At 42.5% G+C, this 21,235-nt stretch overlaps 1 protein-coding gene across 1 annotated transcript in view; it reads left to right on the top strand.

The window, feature by feature from the left end:
- FSHR (follicle stimulating hormone receptor) overlaps nt 1-21,004 on the top strand; it is a gene marked incomplete at both ends in the record, with an annotated part of 205,070 nt that extends 184,066 nt beyond the window's left edge. The window contains 5 exons of the mRNA XM_080913893.1: nt 1,324-1,401; nt 4,655-4,723; nt 4,833-4,907; nt 16,821-17,006; nt 19,780-21,004. Coding sequence (XP_080770019.1) covers nt 1,324-1,401; nt 4,655-4,723; nt 4,833-4,907; nt 16,821-17,006; nt 19,780-21,004 — 1,633 coding nt within the window. The remainder of the gene's footprint in view (nt 1-1,323; nt 1,402-4,654; nt 4,724-4,832; nt 4,908-16,820; nt 17,007-19,779) is intronic.
- Between the last annotated feature and the right edge of the window lie 231 nt (nt 21,005-21,235).

The following is a 21,235-nucleotide window of genomic DNA, read 5'->3' as shown; positions in this document are numbered from 1 at the left end:
AGAGAGAGAGAGAGAGAGAGCAACAAACAAACAAAGAGGAAGAAAGGAAGGAAGGAAGGAAGGAAGGAAGGAAGGAAGGAAGGAAGGAAGGAAGGAAGGAAAAAGACAGGTGGGAGAGGGAGGAAAGAATGGAAAGAAGGAAAGGAAAGGAAAGGGATGGGAAGGGAAGGGAAGGGAAGGGATGGGAAGGGATGGGAAGGGAAGGGAAGGGAAGGGAAGGGAAGGGAAGGGAAGGGAAGGGAAGGGAAGGGAAGGGAAGGGAAGAAAAGAAAAGGAAAGGGAAAAGAAGGGAAGGAAAGAAAAGAAAAGGAAAGGGAAAAGAAGGGAAGGAAAGAAAGGGAAGGAAGGGAAGATAAATGTTGTTCCCAGTAGTGAACCTGTGAAAATCTGTACAAACCCCAAAGGAGAGGGTCAGGAGGATTATAAGCAGCTGAGGATGTAGGACAAAGAGAATCTTCTAGACAACTTGAGTTGTTTCCAGATATTAGCATTTCTGCTGCTCTATGTTCAACAAACCTGGTAGGTCAGTCTGAAGGAAGGATAAGAAAAACAAACAAAAAATTTTTTCAGCATCTTTTAACATGAAAAACAATCAATAATATTTGTTCCTGTGGCTCAAGGAAAAGGATAGAAAAAACAATGTATAAGAAAAAGGGAAAGGATCCACAGAATAACTCAGATGTAAGTGATTGGTTTATAAGCACAAGGGCCTGGGCTTGATGCCTCCAACCCCTGTGTTTTACAATCTGCTCATGTACCACCCGGCTCACAGTCCCAGCACTATGGAGGTGACCCGGCCACTAGTCTACTTCTAAGCCAATGCAGATGGCATCTCAAGAGAAAGGTTAGCAGTCCCTGTGGAATGACCTGAGACTATTCTCTGACCTACACACACATTCAGAGAAAATTCGGGAAAACAATGAGAAAGGAGGAAAAGACACAAATAAAACGAATAGAGAGGTCTGTCCATAGGCACCAGGTCAGCTTCTGTGTCTATCTTATTGAGCAGAGACCAACTGTAGAAACAAGGCTAATAAAGAGCTATACTGAGAAGAACCTCAACACAATGACCTTCTCTAAGGATTCCTCCAAAGACAAAAGGTCCTATAACTGTGCAATTTCTTCTTTGGGAAGAACTAACACAATACAGATAAACAGGCCATTTGTTGCCCAAACTTTGAGCTGTCATTCTCTGAACAAAACCTCTTACTTGTCAAAGTGTTACTCCAGCTGCAGATTCTTTGGTGCCAGCAAACTGGATGTGGGAAGGTTACACAGGTGGAGCCCACACAAACATCTAATTTGTCCGTTCTTTCTCCTTAGAGACATTCAAGATAACATAAACATCCACATCATTGCCAGGAACTCCTTCCTGGGACTGAGTCTTGAAAGTGTGATTCTGTAAGTAAGGGGGCAAACCCAAAACCTAACAACTGGTCCTTTACTGTGTCTCTCATAATAGGCTAAGCCTTTGTCTGTGTGTTTGTTTAACACTGGCATTTCGCTATTTAAATCACTCTATGGTTTCTGTATTTTCTCTCATTTCTATATCTCTGAATCTCCACATGGAGTCATGTTAATAATTCATGACTATGTAATGTGATTCAAGTATTTAAAATTGTTCTTTGACTGATGGTCTCCTGCAATGCAGCATCTGCTCCAAAGACAAAATAGCTTGTGTGTCAATAAAGCTGATTATTGGCTGGCAAGGCTTCTGTTACCAAAAGATCACAATGAGGAGGAAGGTGGTCTTTGGAAATATGGGTTGTTCCTCATAATCACAGGAAGTAGCTCCCATTCAGGCCCGTGCTGAGTGTGCAAATATGGTCTTTGTTCAGAATAATCACTTGCTAATGAGCTTGAGTTAATCTGTCTGAATTCTGGGAAAGTTTTGAGATGCACTAAGTGTCACTAATGAATGACTTTCTAATTCTCTCTGGTAGTAGCCAGCATGGCAGTCCACCCACTTCTCAGGATAACCAAGAAACTTGGTATTATGAACCATCCAAGGATTCCCAGGATTCATGCAATTTGGGTTTTTCACCTGTGGGTGAGAAAGCAGAGGGGCTACTGGGGGAATCACCTTGCGATGGTCTTCCAGAAGAATGAGCTAATTCAGGAAAGCAGAGATTAAATTATATTTAAGACAACTGTTCCCAGCAGTTTTTGGCCTCAGGAGAGAATTGTATGTGTCATTCAAGTTTTCTCTCCCTTGCTTAGTTTCCTTTGATCGAGCTTTTCCACCCTTCATGAGTTTTAATGATTAGGGCCTCATGTGTTCAGTTGTTTCTTTGAAACCTCCAGGGATATTTTTTTCAGCAAGAGAATCACATAGATGTTGGTATTTCTCATCATCATCATCATCACAAACACATCATTGTCTGTGGGTTTTAAAGGGCATTCCCTGACTTAAGGAACTATGAACTGGGTCTAATAATATACACATACAATTCCAGTGACTTAGGAAGCTAAGACAGAAAGAGAATATGTTCAAAGCCTGACTAGACTGTAAGATGAGTTCAACTTGCCTTGAAACTTAAATATAGACACAATTAAATATAAATATGTATTTAAATTTTACATAAATATATAAGTAAACATACATATGTATACACACACACATATATACACACTAAGCAATAACAACAATTTGGAACAATACCTAATATATAGATATAGGTGATATTGATGTAGATATAGATTTAGACATAGATGGCAGAAGATATATCCCAGAGGTAGAAAACTTGTCTAGCATGATCAAGGCCTTGAATTCCACAAAACAGCCAAAGAAAGAGATTAGGAGTACACTTTATAGCTGTTGGTATCTCTGTGTTCAGAGTTTAAAGGTTCAACAGTCCAATGTGAAGCCGGAAAAAAAGGGTTTCGGCATAATATGTTTTTGTGTGACAATACACCATTGACATGAAAATTAGATGTCCCTTTCTGTGTGTTGTGACCTGCTAACCAAGAAAACTGTGAGGACAATGGGCTACTTTGAATGCAATAATTATTATAGTCTGTATATTATTTCATTACATCAATGTTTTTAATAGGACAGTTTTGTACAGTAAAGATTAATTGTCTAGTCTATAGGTAAGTAGGTGGAGCCTATGCAGGCCTAGAGAGTCCTGGGCAAACATTCAGGACCAGCCAACTAAAGTGCATAGGCCAACTTCAGCTTCTAGCTAAGGCTAGCTTCTACCACTGACAAAAATGTAGTTTTTTTTTATTTTTTTTACTTAATATTTTGTATTTGCTCAATAAAAATTGAGAGCTCATTTTATGAGAACCTATATAAAACAAATGGCATCTTTAATCTTGCCTCTTGGTCCATAAAGTAAAAAATTTTGTTGACCACCATGAATAGATAAACATCCCACAGGTTAGAGGCTTCTGCCTCCGTAAGCATCACCACCCTGAACGTGATGTGTCCACAGTCTAAATGTTTATGGGAGAAACATTCCGGGGTAGTGGTGGTAAAGAGTGGCGACTGGGGAAAAAGATGGAGTGCACAGTCATTTCTTTGCCAGTAGACATCACGTTTTGGGTAGCTAATGTTTGAAAAGATTTACTTTTCTTCTCTCTAGGTATTTTAGTTCAGTGACTTTCAGGAAAATGGTTGACAAAGACACATAGTTGTTCACCTATGATTTTTGTGAAACTGTCTTCTAGCTTCTCAACACAGCCTAAGAAATATTTGGAGTCCCAATGTACCTTCTCTGTGTCAGCTCTCAGAACAAGTACCTACCAAGCATGGCCGGAGAGAGGCTATGTATAAACAAGAGCAGGTATCCTAGGCACAGAGCTGGTTCTCCTGACTGTGAAAGTTGTCTTCTTCAAAACTCCACTCAATGGGAGAACAGGACACACTGATGGCCCAGTATAGCCTGAAGCACCCCTGTCCAAATGAAGCTGATTCTCAGCCATCCTAGTACATTGAGCACAACCGCATACACCAGTCCCACCTCCCGGAGTTCATCAGTGGTCACTCACACAAGCTCATCCTGCCACATCCCCCAGACACTGTAATTGATTTCTCATCCTCTCTGATATAACCCACAGCCACCTCCACAAACCTCTAATAACCAGGGCCCCATGGGTCACTGGAGATGTTCAGGTTGCCTGACAGCTTAATTAGATCACTTTGATGACAGCAAGTTCTGCTGCTGTGGGTGAGCATTGGGTGAAGAGCATAAAGCCTCAGGGGAAAAGAACAAAATCGTCCTCTGTCTGTCTTAGAAATATTTGTTCAATGATTGTGATTGCCATCATTCAAGTCAGGGGAGGTCTTTGGTCTTCCTCTAGAATTGTCCCTGTACGTGCGTGGGCAAAGTATTCAAATATCTTATAGGTAGAGGATCCAGACAATGTACCTTGAAAATCTAAATATTATTTATTCATTCTTCTCCATAAAGGCCATTCCTGGGGATAGATAACATACAGACATACTGCAAAGTTGAAAACTTAGAAAAATAAAAGGTTACATAGTGAAAAACTAGCATGAATCGCTCTCCCATTCCATCCCTGAGCTTAAGAGTTGCATCTTTTTTATGCCACTAACTATACTGTCTGACCCTGCTCTAATACTTCCAATTAAAACCCCTGTATTGTCTGCATCTGACATTATTAAGTTTCTAATGGGCTTTTATTTCAGATGGCTGAATAAGAATGGGATTCAAGAAATACACAACTGTGCATTCAACGGAACGCAGCTAGATGAACTGTAAGTAGTCCTGACGGCTCTTCCAGGCCATTGAGAGGGAAATGGCTCTTACAACAGGGATATTTATGTGGCTTTCTTTTTTTTATTCTTTCTCCAACTCCATCCCCAGGAATCTAAGCGATAACAATAATTTGGAAGAATTGCCTAATGATGTTTTCCAGGGAGCCTCTGGGCCAGTCATTTTGTGAGTAACTTCATCTGTTTCCATGCAGAAGAGCTCAGCTTGTATGAGCTAGAAGTCAACTTTCCACCTTAAAGAAACTTACAAGATAAGGAAATGAAACAAGGTCAATTTTGATTTGTGATAACTGCAAAGATGTGTGGGGACAACTTAGGTTTAATCTACAGTATGACTTTCAATACACTGGTGCCAATAACATATAATGAGCATGTCCTGAGTCTCAAACAGGGTTCTAAGAGGTTAAAGTGTATTACCAATTAATTCTTATAAAGCCCTCTGGGATAAGAGTTATTACTGTCATTTTGAAGAAAGAAAACTTGGATTGCCTGGAGGAGTTTACCAACTCACTCAAACGCATTGTAGGTTGTATAGAACAGATTTTGAAATAAATGGTGGCAATGCTATGTGTCTCTTCCTTGACAGGAAAAGCTTGAATCTCCTTCTTTATCCTCAGCACCAAGGATACCTATATACCCAATGCATTGAGATACACATATGCATTATTTTTGGATCCTCTTTCCACATCCAGTGGGATGCACCAGTGCCTTGCTCCCGGTATCAGAACTTCTCCCCCTACTAGCTCTTCCACATCCTCAGCTTTCTTCAAAGGCGGCTTTGCCCCTCTTCTGTTCTAATCTATGTCCCTTTTTGTGGATGAGCTCCTAAGCCCTGTGTCTCCTGCAAGTCTCTGTACAAAACGGGCCATCCGTGACATTCCCCTGCGACTCCCATTGTCTTTGTGACACAGAGTAGAGGTGAACACTGTATCACAGTAACCAAGGTCTTTTTAGTGTTCTGTCCTGGACTCTAAGCAAGATCCACTGAATTAACTGGAGAATGTTGCTCGGGAAGAAAGACACATAAAGGGAAGGAAAGGGGGGCAGGAAGGGTGGCCAACAAGTAGCTATAAATATACCATACATAAGGCTTCCCCCCAACCCCCAGTCTGAGTCTATGCAGACATTTGGTAGCCACACTCCTGTTCTTATTGGCCAATCATCATGCACTTCCAGGCATGGTCATTTACCTGCCACGTACCACCGGCCAACATCACTCTCACATTCACAAATGACCGGCATTCTTTTGTGAAAGAATCTTTGTATTTTCAGAATCGTGTTCTATGTGGCCAGACAGTAACTCTGCAAATGTCTCTTATTGATGATAAGGGGTCTACTGTAATTCTGAGATAGGTTCTACCCTTTGAAAAAAGAAAATTATATGTTAATATAGATTTATCATCCTATGTTCAAACATGAATCCAAAGAGCCAGAACTGCAATCGCAAAATGAGAAACAAGAGGAAGCTCTGGTTGAAAGCCAAGCTGTCAGGTCAGACAACAACTGTGGTTAAAACTCAGTCCTTTCCCTTTCTAAAGCCCAACTTCCTTAGCTAAAGGGCAGCAAAACCAGTGGTATCTATTTACTGTGGTCTGAAGCTTAAAGGCGTGTACCCACAGACATGTCCATATGCATATGTAGGCATGGATGTGTAACTTCTACTTTTGGTGTTTAAGAGAGGAGTACCATATAGTACAAGAAACCAAAAGAAATTCTTCATCCAAGGACACTATATTTTATGGAAGGGAAATTAGGTAATAACAATATAGCTTAGTATACCATACTATGATGTTTGGTTTAAAGTACAAATATCTGGCACAGCAGACAGTACCAGGGACAGAGTCCAAGTGTTCACTGAGCACTTAGAACCCATAACACTTAAAGTTTTCTGTCCTGAGAGTTCTTGGAAAATAAGCAGACTTTGACGAAGTACTACGGATGCTTTAAGGATGGGTAGAAGTTTGTACAATTCACCTAGCTATGAGTCCTGAGTGTTTTGGCTGTTCCTGTGTGGGCACTACTCTCTTCACGGCAGAACATATCAGCGGTGGAATATGCTTTCAATATGCAACCTGCTAACCTGTAGAGCCATAACTCACTGTGTGCTCCTGAAAATGTTGCATCCCATCTGACTCACAGCTGGTTCATCATCAAGCTGAGGCATGGAGGACCAGAGAAGGAACGTGACCCACTGAGGGTCAAACTATAGCTATAAACGACACGGCTTGAGGCATAAACTAGCCCGGATACCTCACGTTCCCGTGTGTTTCCACTTTGAAGACATCTACTGAAACATCTGCAAGTCAGTCATTAGACACCCAACAGCTGGGAGCAAACTGAACACGAACAGAAAATAATTACAACCATAATCCTCCAGCCCGGGAGCACAGGTCACCGATACAGACACATGGCTCGTGTGATCATGTGCTGAGGTTGCATAAGCAGGATCCAGGCCAGACACTGACAAGGTGTCTCCTCAGAATACTAACAGAAACCACAAAATACAACTCTCCCACCCGCCCCCGCTGTGCATACACTCGAGAGAGATGGAGGCAGCAGAAGCAGTTCTGCAGCCTCCTGACCTTTTCAGGACTGTGTTGTCGCCCCCTCTGTTGCTGGAACATGTATACACAGAATTAGAAAGGCAATGTTTGCAGAAATCCAGTGGAATAAGAAACACTTTAATTGACTCAGAATGGTAGTGAAGCCTGGTTGTCATGTGACACTCTGCTAGCCCCAGGACTCTGGAGGCAGACACAGGAGGATTTCCATGAGCTGCAGCTGGCCTAGGTCAGTTATGTGGTAAGTCGGAGGACTTCCTGAGTTCATGTCTTCTCTCAAAAGGCACTCTCAAATGGTATTAAGCAAGAATAATTTCCCATATATCCCTTGCCTTTTCATGTCAGCGTATAAAGATATGTGTGCAAGAACCTGGCTGAAATCCCAGCACGTAACTGCCAATTTCCTTCTATCACTTCAAGGACAAGTTATCACCTTAACTTCCTGCCTCCCCTTCTGGGACTTCGGGGTCATTTCAGATGTACTTCACGCCTCTCTCCTTGACAGCTGGCATACAGGCAGATGATGGCCTATCTATCTCGTTTTCTAGTTCTGCAATGTTGTGGGGCAACTCCATTAAACTTTCCCGGTGGGTTGTTTGGGTAACCACCTTTCTCCAGTGTGTTAAACAAGTGAGAGGAAACAGGAACATGCTCAAACAGACACTGCTACTCAAACCACCGGTTTAATTTGGTCTTGAGTCAGATACTCAACTCTGATCCCCAAAAGAGAGTGCTTCAGGCTTTTCAAGTCAGCAGGCTCACTACAACATATTCTCTGGGTATATGAGGATGGGATCCCAGTCTGGCTGAGCAGGTTACTGAATGGCAAAGCATATATAACTTCATCAGTGGGTTCCAGATGGAGCCCTAGAGTCAAGATGTGTCCTTGAAGTTAAATTTAAATGAGTCAAAAAAAAAAAAAAAAAAAAAAAAAAAAAAAAAAAAAAAAAAAAAAAAAACATGCCTCTACATAAGCAGTCCTTGTACATGGTTGCCCCTCAAAAGGAGCCAGATTATGTAACTCAGCCTAGGGCATGTCTTGCAATAGAACACAGTTATGAAGCAGCTGAGTGGTTTTTTTTTTTTTTTTTTTTTTTTTTTTTGACTGAGCTGTAGCAGGGTTTCTAAGTATGACTATACATTATAAGCATCTGGAGGATTTAAAAAGTATAGACTGCTAATTCTAATTCTAAAAACTCTTGATTCATTGACTCTGGCATGTTCTAGTTGGTAGAGTGCTTAAATACCAGGTACAATGCCCTGGGTTTAATCCCCAGCCCTGTATGAAATTAGTCATGGTGGCACACACTCGTAATCGCTGAACTAGAGGTAAGAGGTAGAGGTGGCTGCATAGCAGGTTGGAGGCCAGCCTGAGTCACATAAGACCCTGTCACCAAAGTTGTGGAGGAATGATTCAAAACCTCAGGTCCAGGGCTTAAGAACTGGTATCTCCACCCACATACTCCAGTGGTGCTGATGATGAAAGACCCAGTAGCTGCTCTAGCATCCTGCTCTGGAGTCAGCATTGAGAACAGCTTTGCTCAGCCTCCGCAGCATCCGATGGTGTGTCTTCATTTTCCTTTGTCTCTAGCAGATAAGTATAAAAGCTTCTAAGGGAATTGGGAGCACTCACTCAAACTGATGGCTGTTTTTTTTCCTGAAGGTGAAAATTCTAGCCACATGAAGAACAGTGAGCTTCTGAGCACACATGTCTAAGCTGTTTGACTGCAAAGAGGGAAGGATGGAAGGGAGCCAGGGGCATGCAGACAGACTCCATCTTGTTTCAAAGGCACAGCATCCTCACTTCCCCTTGTGAGTCCTGACCTTCAGCATCAGCGGCCATCTAAGTTTTCACCTGATATTCTCAACTCACTAGAGCTGAACTTTTTTTTTAAGCAATCAAGCAATTTCTGTTTCCTTTGGAAACAGTTTCCTGTGGGGAAAATGTACTGTATTGCCTTTGCAGGCTGAAGTCAGTACAATCATATTCTGATGGTTGATCAAATTGATTCGGCTATAGCTCAGATTCACCTGATAGTTCAGATTCAAACACTGAGTTATTTGTATAAAAATGATTCTCTACAATTACCAGTGTACCCACAGTCCTATAGATAGTAAATTGCATTTTTATCCCGCCTGGGATCATGAAAGAGAGGTCTTCTAGCCATCTGTCAGTGTAGAATACACCAAAAACGTGCTCTCGCTTATGGAAATGATTGACCCGTAATAACATCTTTGCTGGGAAAAATAGAAATTGTTCAAATCAAATTTGTGGCAGTGGCTATAACAGACTTTATTAAAGGGGCACGGAGCACTATTAACGCCTGCCTCTCCTGCATCCCTGTCCTTACCGACTGCTCTCTGCCTCGCCACTGTAATGCAATACCAAGAATCCTAAGGATACTGAAACAATTTAAGATTAGTAAATCTCTGGAACCCAGCCATCAGCCTGTGGTGTTTCTGTTAGTACTTTTAATGGTCTAAAGTTTCAAAACTGTTCATTGCCAAAATACAGCAAGTGTCAAAATACTAAGCAAAATTATATTTTATAATGAACAATTGTAGCCATTTCACCTGAGCAGGCTTAGACAAGGATTAGACAAAGTAACCCACAACCCCTGCCACCTGTCTGGCCACCAGGAATGAGGTCAGATTTCAACATTCTCAAGTACTCACTAAGGATTCAGTAGCAGATCTGCTACCCTGTGTCTAGCACAGGGACAGGTGTAAGGAACAAAGACACTTAAAACAAAACAAAATGATGCCTGCTCAGAAGTGGGGTGGAAAGATAAAAGCTGCCTGCTTGTACAATAAGCATGATGGAAATCCTCTTTTGTCTCAATAATTTATTTTTATTCACTTTACATCCTGATCATAGCTGCCCACCTCCTCCAAGGACCACCCTTACAAATTCTTTTCTCCACTGTCCCCTCCCCTTCTCCTAAAAGAAGAGTAGCCCTCCTTCAGTACCTCCCCACCCTGGGTCATCTATGTGCAACAGGACTAGGCACATCCTCTTCCACTGAGACCCTACCAGGCAGGTAGAAGAAGGGGAGGAAACAGAGAACAGGATAGCCTTATCTCCACTTGTTATGGGACCCACAAGACAAGCAAGCTGCACATTTGTTACAAATATGTAAAGGGCCTAGGTCCTACACCCTCCCTGGGGGGTGGCCCAGTCTCTGTGCCCATATTAGTTGACTCTGTAAGTCTTCCGGTGGTGATCTTGACCCTTCCAGCTTGCTCAATTCTATCTCCCACTCTTCCACCAGACTCCTGAACTCCAGCTGAAGTTTGGCTATGGGTCTCTACATTTGCTTCCATCCACTACTGGATGGAGCCTCTCAGAAGAAAATGATGCTAGGTTTCTGTCTGCAAGCGCATAGCCGAGTTTCATTAATAGTGTCAGAAGTTGGCTCTCTCACATGGGATGGGTCTCAAGTTGGGGCAGTCACTGGTTGGCTGTTCCCCCAGTCTCTGCTCCATCATAATCCCTGCCATCTTAAAGAGAAGACAAATTTTGGTTTGAGGGTTTTGTGGGTGCATTAATGAGTCCCTTTTTTCTCTGGAACTCTTGCCTGGCTAAAGGAGGTGGCCACTTAAGTTTCTATATCCCCCTCTCAACTAGAATTTTGGTAACAGAACAGACTGTTGATTACAACACTGTAACTTTGGTTTGCGTTTGGGTTTGGAGTTTTGAAACACGTCTTACCCTGTAGCCTAGGCTGGTCTGGAACTTGTTGTATAATTCAGGCTACCCTGGAAATTCCAGCAGTCCTCCTGACTCAGCCACTCTGTTACTGAGGTTACAGGCAGGGTCAGCTAACATGGACAACATAATGACCTGTGACCAGGGAAGTGACAGCATGAAAAGATAGAATTTATAAACACAAGCAAATCTGTAGTCGTCACACCATGTCTTTTCATCTTCCATCTCATTAGCTTCCAGTTCATTTGATGTTCAATTTGTTCAATACTAACAATAGAGTGTGTATATGTGTGTCTGTGTGTCTGTGTGTGTGTGTGTTTGTTTGTCTGTGGGTGTGTCTGTGTGTGTGTTTGTGTGTGTGTGTGTGTGTGTGTGTGTGTGTGTGTGTGTGTGTGTGTACTGTCTGTGCAGATTCAACACTAGGTTCTCAAGAATAGAAAACTACAGAACTCAGTGAGTTATTTTTCTATCTTATATAAATTCTAAATTTCTGTCTGGTTTTCAAAGCTCAGAGTTTTAATCCCATCCCATAGTTTCCCATGTTCCATAAAACAGGATTGTCCATCATAACCTTCACTGTGCTTTGTTTTGTACTCTGGGGATATCTGAAAAACTAGCCAAACTATCACTAACCACATAGTGACTGCATTAATCACAATTCTCCAGAGACATATATAGACCATAAGATAAGATTCATCAGGGTAGTTAGTTCATGTAAATGTGGTAGCTGAGAGGTCCTTTCTAGGTTATCTACAGCAGAGAGAGCCAGGGAATCTGACAGTATGACGTAGTTCAAGTTCAAATCCTCAGCCCAACATCAGAGACACCAAGGTGCAAGTCCTAAGGCTGCTGAATCTGAACTTTTGTTATATGGGGAGCAGGAAAAGAAAGATGCTAGCTCCAGAAATAAGAGGCAGTATGAAATTGTCTTTCAACTGGCTGGTACCCTCCCACACTCATTAAAGGCAAATCTTCCTCAAACTCTACTGATTCAAGTCCATTCTTCTGGAAATCCCCATAGATACTCAGAAACAATGCTTTCCCAGCTCTCTGGGTATCTCTTAATCTGAGATTAACAGTTAAAATTAACCAGTTGAGTTATAAGCACTTATATTCATAACAATGTGAATAACTAATGTTTATTGTATTGCACTCCATATGTTTTCCCCTTGTAAAAGTAAAGAGCATTTTTATAAAGGAATTATAAAATCAAATGACATATTTCTAAGTTATCTGGAAAAATCATAGCCAGGCAATAAGTGTGTGTGTGTGTGTGTGTGTGTGTGTGTGTGTGTGTGTGTGTGTGTTTGATAGAACAGGGTAAAATTTGGAATATTTGTATAGTTATGTCTCAGAAAACATTGAACGTTATTAGCTTTATTCTTGCTGACAGAAATGTATATAAACTTAATTCAAACATTATAGGGGTTTTTGTGATTTTTTTTTTTTTTGAAAGCTTAGTTGCAGAAGTTTTTGTTCCTGAACTTTGTAGGCAGTGATGCTGTGTGACAGCATCTAAAGGTTAAAGGTTAGACACATCATCTGCTGCATGTAGATGTTCATGGCTTTCATGGCACCCAGAACTCTACAAAACAAATTCCGCCATTGATACTCTTAAAGCCAATGTCCAGAACTCAACCGGAAACACTTGCAGATTCTGTCACCTCAAAACATCTGATTTCATCCCATGTTCAAGCACACGGCAAGTAAATAATTAATAGACTCTTTAATCTATCACTGATGATATTAGCTAACAGGATAGTATTCTGTGGAATATAGCAGTCTGTCTCACTTGGCATCTAAAATTAATATGAATTACACACGTATTCCAAACTAAAGTGGGAAGACATAGCTAGAAAATAAAACTAGCTTTCAGTTTTGTATTGCTTACTTTGAAGAGATGTTCTTGACAGATAACTAGTACCCTGGCTTTAAATTGTTCCTGATCAACTTCAGTGCATCCATCTCATTCCATAAATCCATAAAATCATTCCATAGATCTTTTAACAAAAAGAATAAGTACCTGGACTTCTCCTTATGAAATATTCCACATTTGAGAGAGAAAAAAATCCCAAAGTCAAGGGCAAGGGAGCTTGTTCAGAGAGAAGAGGACATCCATGTTGATAGTAGAGCTGACCAAAAGAAGGCTTGCCCAAGGAGAAATCTTCTAGTGCAGATAAACTGGAAAGCTCTAAAACAAGGAGGAGAAATTCTGAGCAGGCCAGTATAGCTGATTTACTTATCAACAGAGTGACAGGTCTTCGGGGGGCCGGACTTACATCCACCAGAACCCCAGATCTGAGAAATGATAATTCAAAACCAAACGCTAGAAAAATACTCCAGGCTAGATATGATGGCTCATGCCCTTAATTCCAGCACTAAGGAGGCAAATACAGGTGAATATCTGAGTATGAGGCCAGCCTGGTCTAGAAAGTAAGTTCTGAGACAGCCAAGGGCTACAACACAGAGAAACCCTGACTTGAAGGGGAAAAGAAAAGAAAAAAGAAGAGAGGAAAGGAGAAGAGAGGAGAGGAGAGGGGTAGGGAGGGGAGGGGTAGGGAGGGGAGGGGAGGGGTAGGGAGGGGAGGAGAGGAGAGGAAAGGAAAGGAGAGAAAAAGAAAAAGAAACAAAACATACCTTGTAGCATCTGTACCTACTCCCTATAGGAATAACAATGAGTAAGAAACATTAATAGTTAGTTTCTGTATATATAGGATGTTTACTGAAGTTTGAATATGAAATCCAAAAGACAGGCATCAAGGGTGCCATCTAAATTTGTTTATGACAAGTTGGAACATCCAACCTGCTTCAAGTGAAGCAGATTTTTCTTTTCTAAATCAAATGCTTAATTTTTAGTATTGAACGCTTGACCTTCTCATTATCTAAGCAGCGATTGTGCTGAGGTGGTTGAGTATGGGTTTCAGAGAAGTAGCTACATTATAAACAGTGTTTTACTCACAAGGATTGCTGGGGTCATACACAGAGTAAGAGGAAACAGAATAGAATTCTGTAGGTACTCAGTCCCCTGGGAGGTCTTAACAACTGACAATCTGGAGCAACTAGAAAATAGGAGAGTCAGAGTTAAGATATTAGTAGAGATGGAGAAAATCATGAGGAAAACAACTCTAAATTTATAGGGACCTAAAAATAACCAAGACTACATAAAGCAAGAATTAACAAACCAAGAAATATTTAAATGCAGAATCCCAGCAGGAGGCTGTGGTGTACTTCTCCTGGTAATAATAGAACTGGGTAAGTAAGAATCAGTAAGTATAGAGGATTTAAATTGGAATGAGCAAATTTGATTTAATTGTCAAGAGCAGGAGTGTAACACAATTAAGTACTACCTAAAAGCAATTACTGGTTTTGAGAGTGTTCGTCTGCCTGACTATTTAGTGGAGGATCCTTCCTATAGCCAAGGAACCAGAGAAAATTAAAGAAGCATCTTTAGCAGATCTATTTAGAAGAATCTGGAATCTCAGAAAAAAATGTAGATGCTACTTAAGACAGGAAGCAGAAGGAAATGCTCTCTGGCCATCCCACAAGCCTCCCACTGCACAGGTAACAATGGAATGCATAAAAACAGACTGGGCAGGGCTCAGTGCTCCAGAATAGAGCACAGACAAGGGCATGCAATAGAAAGAATATAAACCAGGCAGAGGACAGTCATACTAGACCCAGTGATTTGTCTTTTGTCATAAAAATCATAGGGACATACTGGAGAATGTGAGATCACAATGTGACTAGCATTCTAAAATTCTTACTCTGGTTATGGTGGAAAGATTGCATTGAAGTCATGGTTGGGAGGACACATTATGGGTTCATTTTACTTGTCCATTGAGAGACGCTGGACTCTCAGTAAAGTAACAAAAACAAACTGAAGGGAAGTTGAGGTAATAGACTGATGTCCAAGTGAAGAGAAGAAAAGAGTCAAAGATGACTCCCAGGTTTCCCTCTTGAATAACAGGTACAATACAGGAGAAAAATGCTGAACTGGGAATTAAAAGGAAGAACATACTTGCAAAAAAGGTTAAGTCCCGTTTTGAAGCTTATGCAAGTCTTTGAAATCGTGGGATCCAATGGAGAATGGGGTATGCTGCTGGAGTTCTGAACTAACATATGCATTTGGAAGCCATAGCCACACATCTGATAGTGTGAAGCCAAAGGGACCGGTGTGAGTTTAAATAAATACCAGTATCTAAATGAGAGATAGAAGAGAAATAAAATAAAATTTAAAAACCCGAAGGAAATTAAAGGAGATGTCTGAAGAAATTAAAGACAATAGGTTCCTAAGATGGAACATTTCAGGGAAAATAATGCTTCACATTCACAAGATAACTATAAAGTCAAGATGACGGGAATCCAGAGGTAGCCTTGGTAATAAGCACTGTTTCTGTTAGAATGAGGAGACAGATTGGTGACATAAAACTAATGGCATCATGTACAGAGGAACTATGTAAGTTTGGCTGGGAAAGAGGTGACAGAAGTCAAGGAAGTTCCACTGGACAGTAGGAAGCCGTGACAAATGTTTGAACAAGAGAATGACAAGGGGTGAGGAGGGTGTGAGAATGTAATTTTCACCAGGCTGTGAGAACTTAAGGGGCAGCAATGCTACGTTCACACTTTGAGTACATTGCTTTGAGTGCCTACTGCTTTGACCTACAGTCAACTGTAAAAGACTCTGCCAGGAGTCTATCTAAAGGTGCCCTGTAGGGGAATGAGGGGGAACCTGGGGGAGGCTACTGAGAGGAACCATTCAGGCCATCACTTGCCACCACCCACATCAGGAACTTCCACTCAGAACCAAGCAGAGGTCTCTCTCTACGGGGCCATGATGGTACCATTTCAATCTTCTTGCTCTTGAGACTGACCTTTGCTTTGAAGGTTACAGCTGCCAGTGTTGACACCAGCAGTACACCCCCATCACTAGTGTGGCAGCCAGGAAGGACGAGACTCAGAAGCTTATAGGAATAGTTACCAAGTTAGATGGTGCAGTGCACCAGCACCAGAGGCCTCTGCTGCCTCCCCTAGAGAGAGACACTCTTATAAAGCTAACTTTGTGAATGTGTGCAGGTACTTGGTTGTATGTGATATTTCCTCCTGATAACTTCCATGCATTAAATATTATCTGGATAATCCTTCCCTGTGGATAGATATGATTTCTATTCTTCACTTTGCACCTGAGGGAACTGAGTCATAGAAAACATGTATTTTGACCAAGGTCAGAGATCTAACAGGCACAGGGGCAGGTGACATTTGCAGGTAAGTCTCCATGCAAACCAAGCTCGTACTCCTTGCCACCTGCCTCCTGGACTTCCCATTGAGGCTGCTTCTACTTCTCGCCAGACTTCTCTTCCCTGTATGGCTTGTTCCCTTCTCATCATTTTCTGTGATTCAGGACACAGGCACCACAACAGTTCCTTAGAGATATTCTTATGGCTACCCTCACAGTAGAAAAAGGACTCGATCTCAGGCACAAACCAACTACAGAAGAGAGATGGCTGCCTCTATTGCTCACCAGCAAGGATTAAACTCAAACCAGCCAGAAAGCCCTTTGATCCAGTTTTAGAGGCAGTGTGCTAGCTAACTCCTCCAATAAGGACCAGTAGAACCAGGACTCCTATGCAAGCCAAACATCTAAGCTGAATATTGACCTGACCTGTATTTGCTGTTAAACTGAAGTATCCCTTCTCAGCCATGTGAGAAAGTCACCTTGCTAGAGCGTCTGTTATTTTGTCTATTAGCCAGAAGCCCAAAACATTTGGCCCAAGATGATCATGGCAAATGTTTTTATCTTTTCTCCTTATAGAGATATCTCAAGGACAAAGGTCCATTCCCTGCCGAACCATGGCTTAGAAAATCTGAAGAAGTTGAGAGCCAGATCCACATACCGCTTGAAGAAGCTCCCTGGTCTGGACAAGTTCGTCACCCTTGTGGAGGCCAGCCTCACGTACCCCAGCCACTGCTGTGCCTTTGCAAACTGGAGGCGGCACATGTGAGTCTTCTTTGTCAAACCCTGAAGTCCGGCTTAGGCCTTTACACTCCGTAGAATGGCTTCGTACTAATGACAGGAAGAAAGTTTATACTTGGGGAGAGTTCCTGACTGAGGCTTAAGACACGTTCTGGGTCAGAGTCAGTTCTGCAAAGGGTGCTTGGGTTTTGATTTTTTTTTTTTCATTAAGAAATTCACACACACAAACAAATGCAAAAGGACTGTGCCATTAATTAGAGAATGGCAGGACATCTTCCCCAAATCGTGTCATCCCATTGCATAGCACATAAAGAGAGGTTGGGTAAAAATAATCTGTCTTCTAAGCTGCCTGATGAAAGTATCCTTCTGGTCCTCCTTGGAATGCAATGTCCACAGTGTAAGTGAATTCCCCATGAGCTCATGCCGTTTGGGGGACAGTTCCCCTGGACCTCTGTTGAAAGGCTGAGGTTATTAACTACGCCGCTTCTTTCTCATTCAGTCAGATATTTTCTTCTATTTGTGTCATTTCATTGCTACTGGACTTTGAACCGATTCACCATGGCGCGTGCTCCCAGGTGCCCACATAGGCCGAGACCCCAAAGACACTCAGTGGCCACCTTCAGCTGGCCTTCCCAACCCCTGACAGAGTGCTCCATGCAGCACACTGTAACAGTTTCAGCTTCACTGCTAACATTACAGAGGTTAGACATTAGCCACATCACTTTCCTATAACAAAAGCGGAAAGTAAGGCTCAGAGTTACTGGATAATTGAATCAACATTGACCAAATGAAACTTCAAAGCCTCAGCTCTGCTTGGCTCCAGAGCGCTAGCTCTGGGGTACTTTTTGGTGCCACCTACCTAGCATCTGTTCACCACTTTTAAACTACCACTGTGCTAGCTTCCCACTCCTTACTGGACTTCGGACTTGCCAAGACTCCGCAAGGCAACACTCATTTCCCTCAGCTTTGTGGCAGCGGTTATCTCCAGGAATGTAAGTGCCTGTGTCAGTGTGTGACTTCTGTTTCAAGATAATGAGACCTCGCTGGTAAGTGGGGTGACAGTGGCCCCAGGAATAAGAACCTTCTGTATAAAAAGGCAATAACCCAAGGATGGGAGATTTTTCTCTACACAGTGAAGTCATCTCCCATCTTACTGAGCCAGACAACAGTCCACAAGTACCAGAGAACTTGCTTTCTGCCCCCACAATTAGGCTGCAATTAACCCAGATACAGGATTCGAACTAAGTACTACAGCCCGGCCCTCTGGTCCACTCTACACCTGTCCTGCAGCTCACCCCACTTCAGTCCGCTGACTAGACTCACTGACTCCCTGGGTTCCAGCTCCAGTCACTTTCAGTGTATGCTAAGTGTCTTCACTGGGGTTGCTCTGGAGGGTCTGAGAGGTCCTGGGAGTTTCTAAAATAAACTATGATACTCCAGAAAGGAAATAAGAACGGTATCTCTAGGGTCAAGAGGAAATGACTTCTGGACATTTAGTTCATTTCCCAGTGGTGAGAGAGGAGCGCACAGAATTCTCCATGATGACCCTTCTCACAGGGTGGCCCGAAAGCTCAGTCCGTGACACTGGGCACACACACTCCTGTCCTTTAGAATCAAATGAGGGCTGCTCCTCCCACAGCTGCCTGCCTTTTCTTCTGAGGCTTCCAAGGGACTTTAATGCTCTTTCTCGCTTCCCTGCTGTCTGAGATTGTGGTAAGTTTGAGAAAATGCTGTCATTTAATGTTGCTGGAAACGTTTCCCTTGAGCAGAAACGGAAGGAAAAGTAAAGATATATTTGATTTCTTTTTTCCACCAAAAATTCTCCCCATGTGAAAGGTCACACTGGTTAGACCTGTACATTACAATGGAAGTTTCACCTCTGTCCACACCAAAGTCTTGGAATATTTATGTATGCATTCACAGGTTGAATATTTACCACCTGGGTTTCATTCAACTCTTTTTGTAAGTGCTTCTATCTGCTGACAAGGTCTCTTTAATATCTGAGCTGAAATGGGGGAAAAAAAACAGGAAAGTGGCCCGAGAAGATTCAGTGGCTCCCAGGGGACCTTACAACCTGAGAACAAACTAGGCCCCTTCAAAACTTGTATTTGTTCAGGGCCGCCAACTAGGGAACTATTTCATGTGAGAGAACTAGGCTTACTTTGCAGAGCAAACAAATTCCTGCGACCTATTGTCACCTCTGGGGAGTGAGATGATAAAGCCCATGATCCTGGGAGCATCTCGGGGGAAAATTAGCTAACCACTCACTAGCCTAGGACCGAAGAGCCAAAGGATGAGGATGCCTGACAGTTACCGACAGACACTGGTGCTCTGGCTGGTGCAAAAAGAAACTAGCAAATAAGCCCTCATTCCTGTCGCAGAGCATCATAGCCGAGTGATTAGACCAGAGAGATAGGAATGTGTTCTCCAGGGCAAGCTAGAAGACATCTGAATGGAGATGGAGGAAGGAAAGGAGCAGAGATAATATCAAGTCTGTAAATTATTTGCACTTAACAGCAAGGGTTAGCTAGTTCCAGGCGCCTTCCTCCCCACACTCAGGTTGTGGCCAGATGGTTTCCCCGTGGGCCATCCCACTCCAGGAATATATATACACACATTGCTCTGTTCATTTACAGTAAGCAGCATTAACCCATGAGTCAGCCTCAAGGGCAGACAAGATGTCTGAAAGAAAAGCCATCTCAGGAAGAAACCCTTATCTCTACGCTGTACAAAGATGGTAATTATTTTCCATTCTGTACACAGGATGTTGATTCTATTTCTTTTTGTATTTTTCTAGCTCTGAACTTCATCCAATTTGCAACAAGTCTATTTTAAGGCAAGATATTGATGATATGACTCAAACTGGGGATCAGAGAGTCTCTCTGATAGATGATGAATCCAGTTATGGAAAAGGCTCTGAAGTGATGTATGGTGAATTTGACTATGACTTATGTAATGAAGTTGTTGATGTGACCTGCTCACCAAAGCCAGATGCATTCAATCCATGTGAAGACATCATGGGGTACACCGTCCTCAGAGTCTTGATATGGTTTATTAGCATCCTGGCCATCACTGGGAACACCACAGTGTTGGTGGTCCTGACCACAAGCCAATACAAGCTCACTGTGCCCCGGTTCCTCATGTGTAACCTCGCCTTTGCCGACCTCTGCATTGGGGTCTACTTGCTCCTTATAGCATCAGTTGATGTCCATACCAAGAGCCGGTACCACAATTATGCCATTGACTGGCAGACAGGAGCAGGCTGTGGTGCTGCTGGCTTCCTCACTGTCTTCGCAAGTGAACTGTCGGTATACACACTGACAGCCATCACCTTAGAAAGATGGCATACCATCACCCATGCCATGCAACCGGAATGCAAGGTGCAGCTCCGACATGCTGCCAGCATCATGGTGTTGGGCTGGACTTTTGCCTTTGCAGCTGCTCTCTTCCCCATCTTCGGCATCAGCAGCTACATGAAAGTGAGCATCTGCCTGCCCATGGATGTCGACAGCCCTTTATCACAGCTGTTTGTTCTGGCCCTCCTTGTACTCAATGTCCTGGCCTTTGTGGTCATCTGTGGCTGCTACACCCACATCTACCTCACAGTGAGGAATCCGAACATCGTGTCCTCGTCAAGTGACACCAAGATTGCCAAGCGCATGGCCACACTCATCTTCACAGACTTCCTCTGCATAGCTCCCATTTCATTCTTCGCCATTTCTGCCTCCCTCAAGGTGCCTCTCATCACCGTATCCAAGGCCAAGATCCTCCTGGTTCTCTTCTACCCCATCAATTCGTGCGCCAATCCTTTCCTTTATGCCATTTTCACCAAGAACTTCCGCAGGGACTTCTTCATCCTGATGAGCAAGTTTGGCTGTTATGAAATGCAAGCCCAGCTATACAGGACAGAAACCTCATCCACTACCCACAACTTCCATGCCAGAAAGAGCCACTGCTCCTCGGCTTCCAGAGTCACCAACAGTTACGTGCTTGTCCCTCTAAATCATTCATCCCGGAACTAAAAGTCAATGTGAAAATGGATCCTCAACTTGAAAGACAATTATGACTTCTTTGTGAATATTATGGAATAGCTGGCAATATTATTACATGTTTTGTCTGATTTAATCTCTCTGGGTGTGTGAATAGCAGATTGGTCAGGGACCATTAATATCCCATGTGACTCATCTAAGAACTGAATTATTGGTAATACCAATTAAAATAATGCAATATTGCTGCATGTTTGTCTTATGCTT

Source organism: Micromys minutus, assembly GCF_963924665.1.
Source record: "Micromys minutus genome assembly, chromosome: 3".
NCBI lineage: Eukaryota > Metazoa > Chordata > Mammalia > Rodentia > Muridae > Micromys > Micromys minutus.
This window is presented reverse-complemented; position numbering and strand designations above follow the sequence as displayed.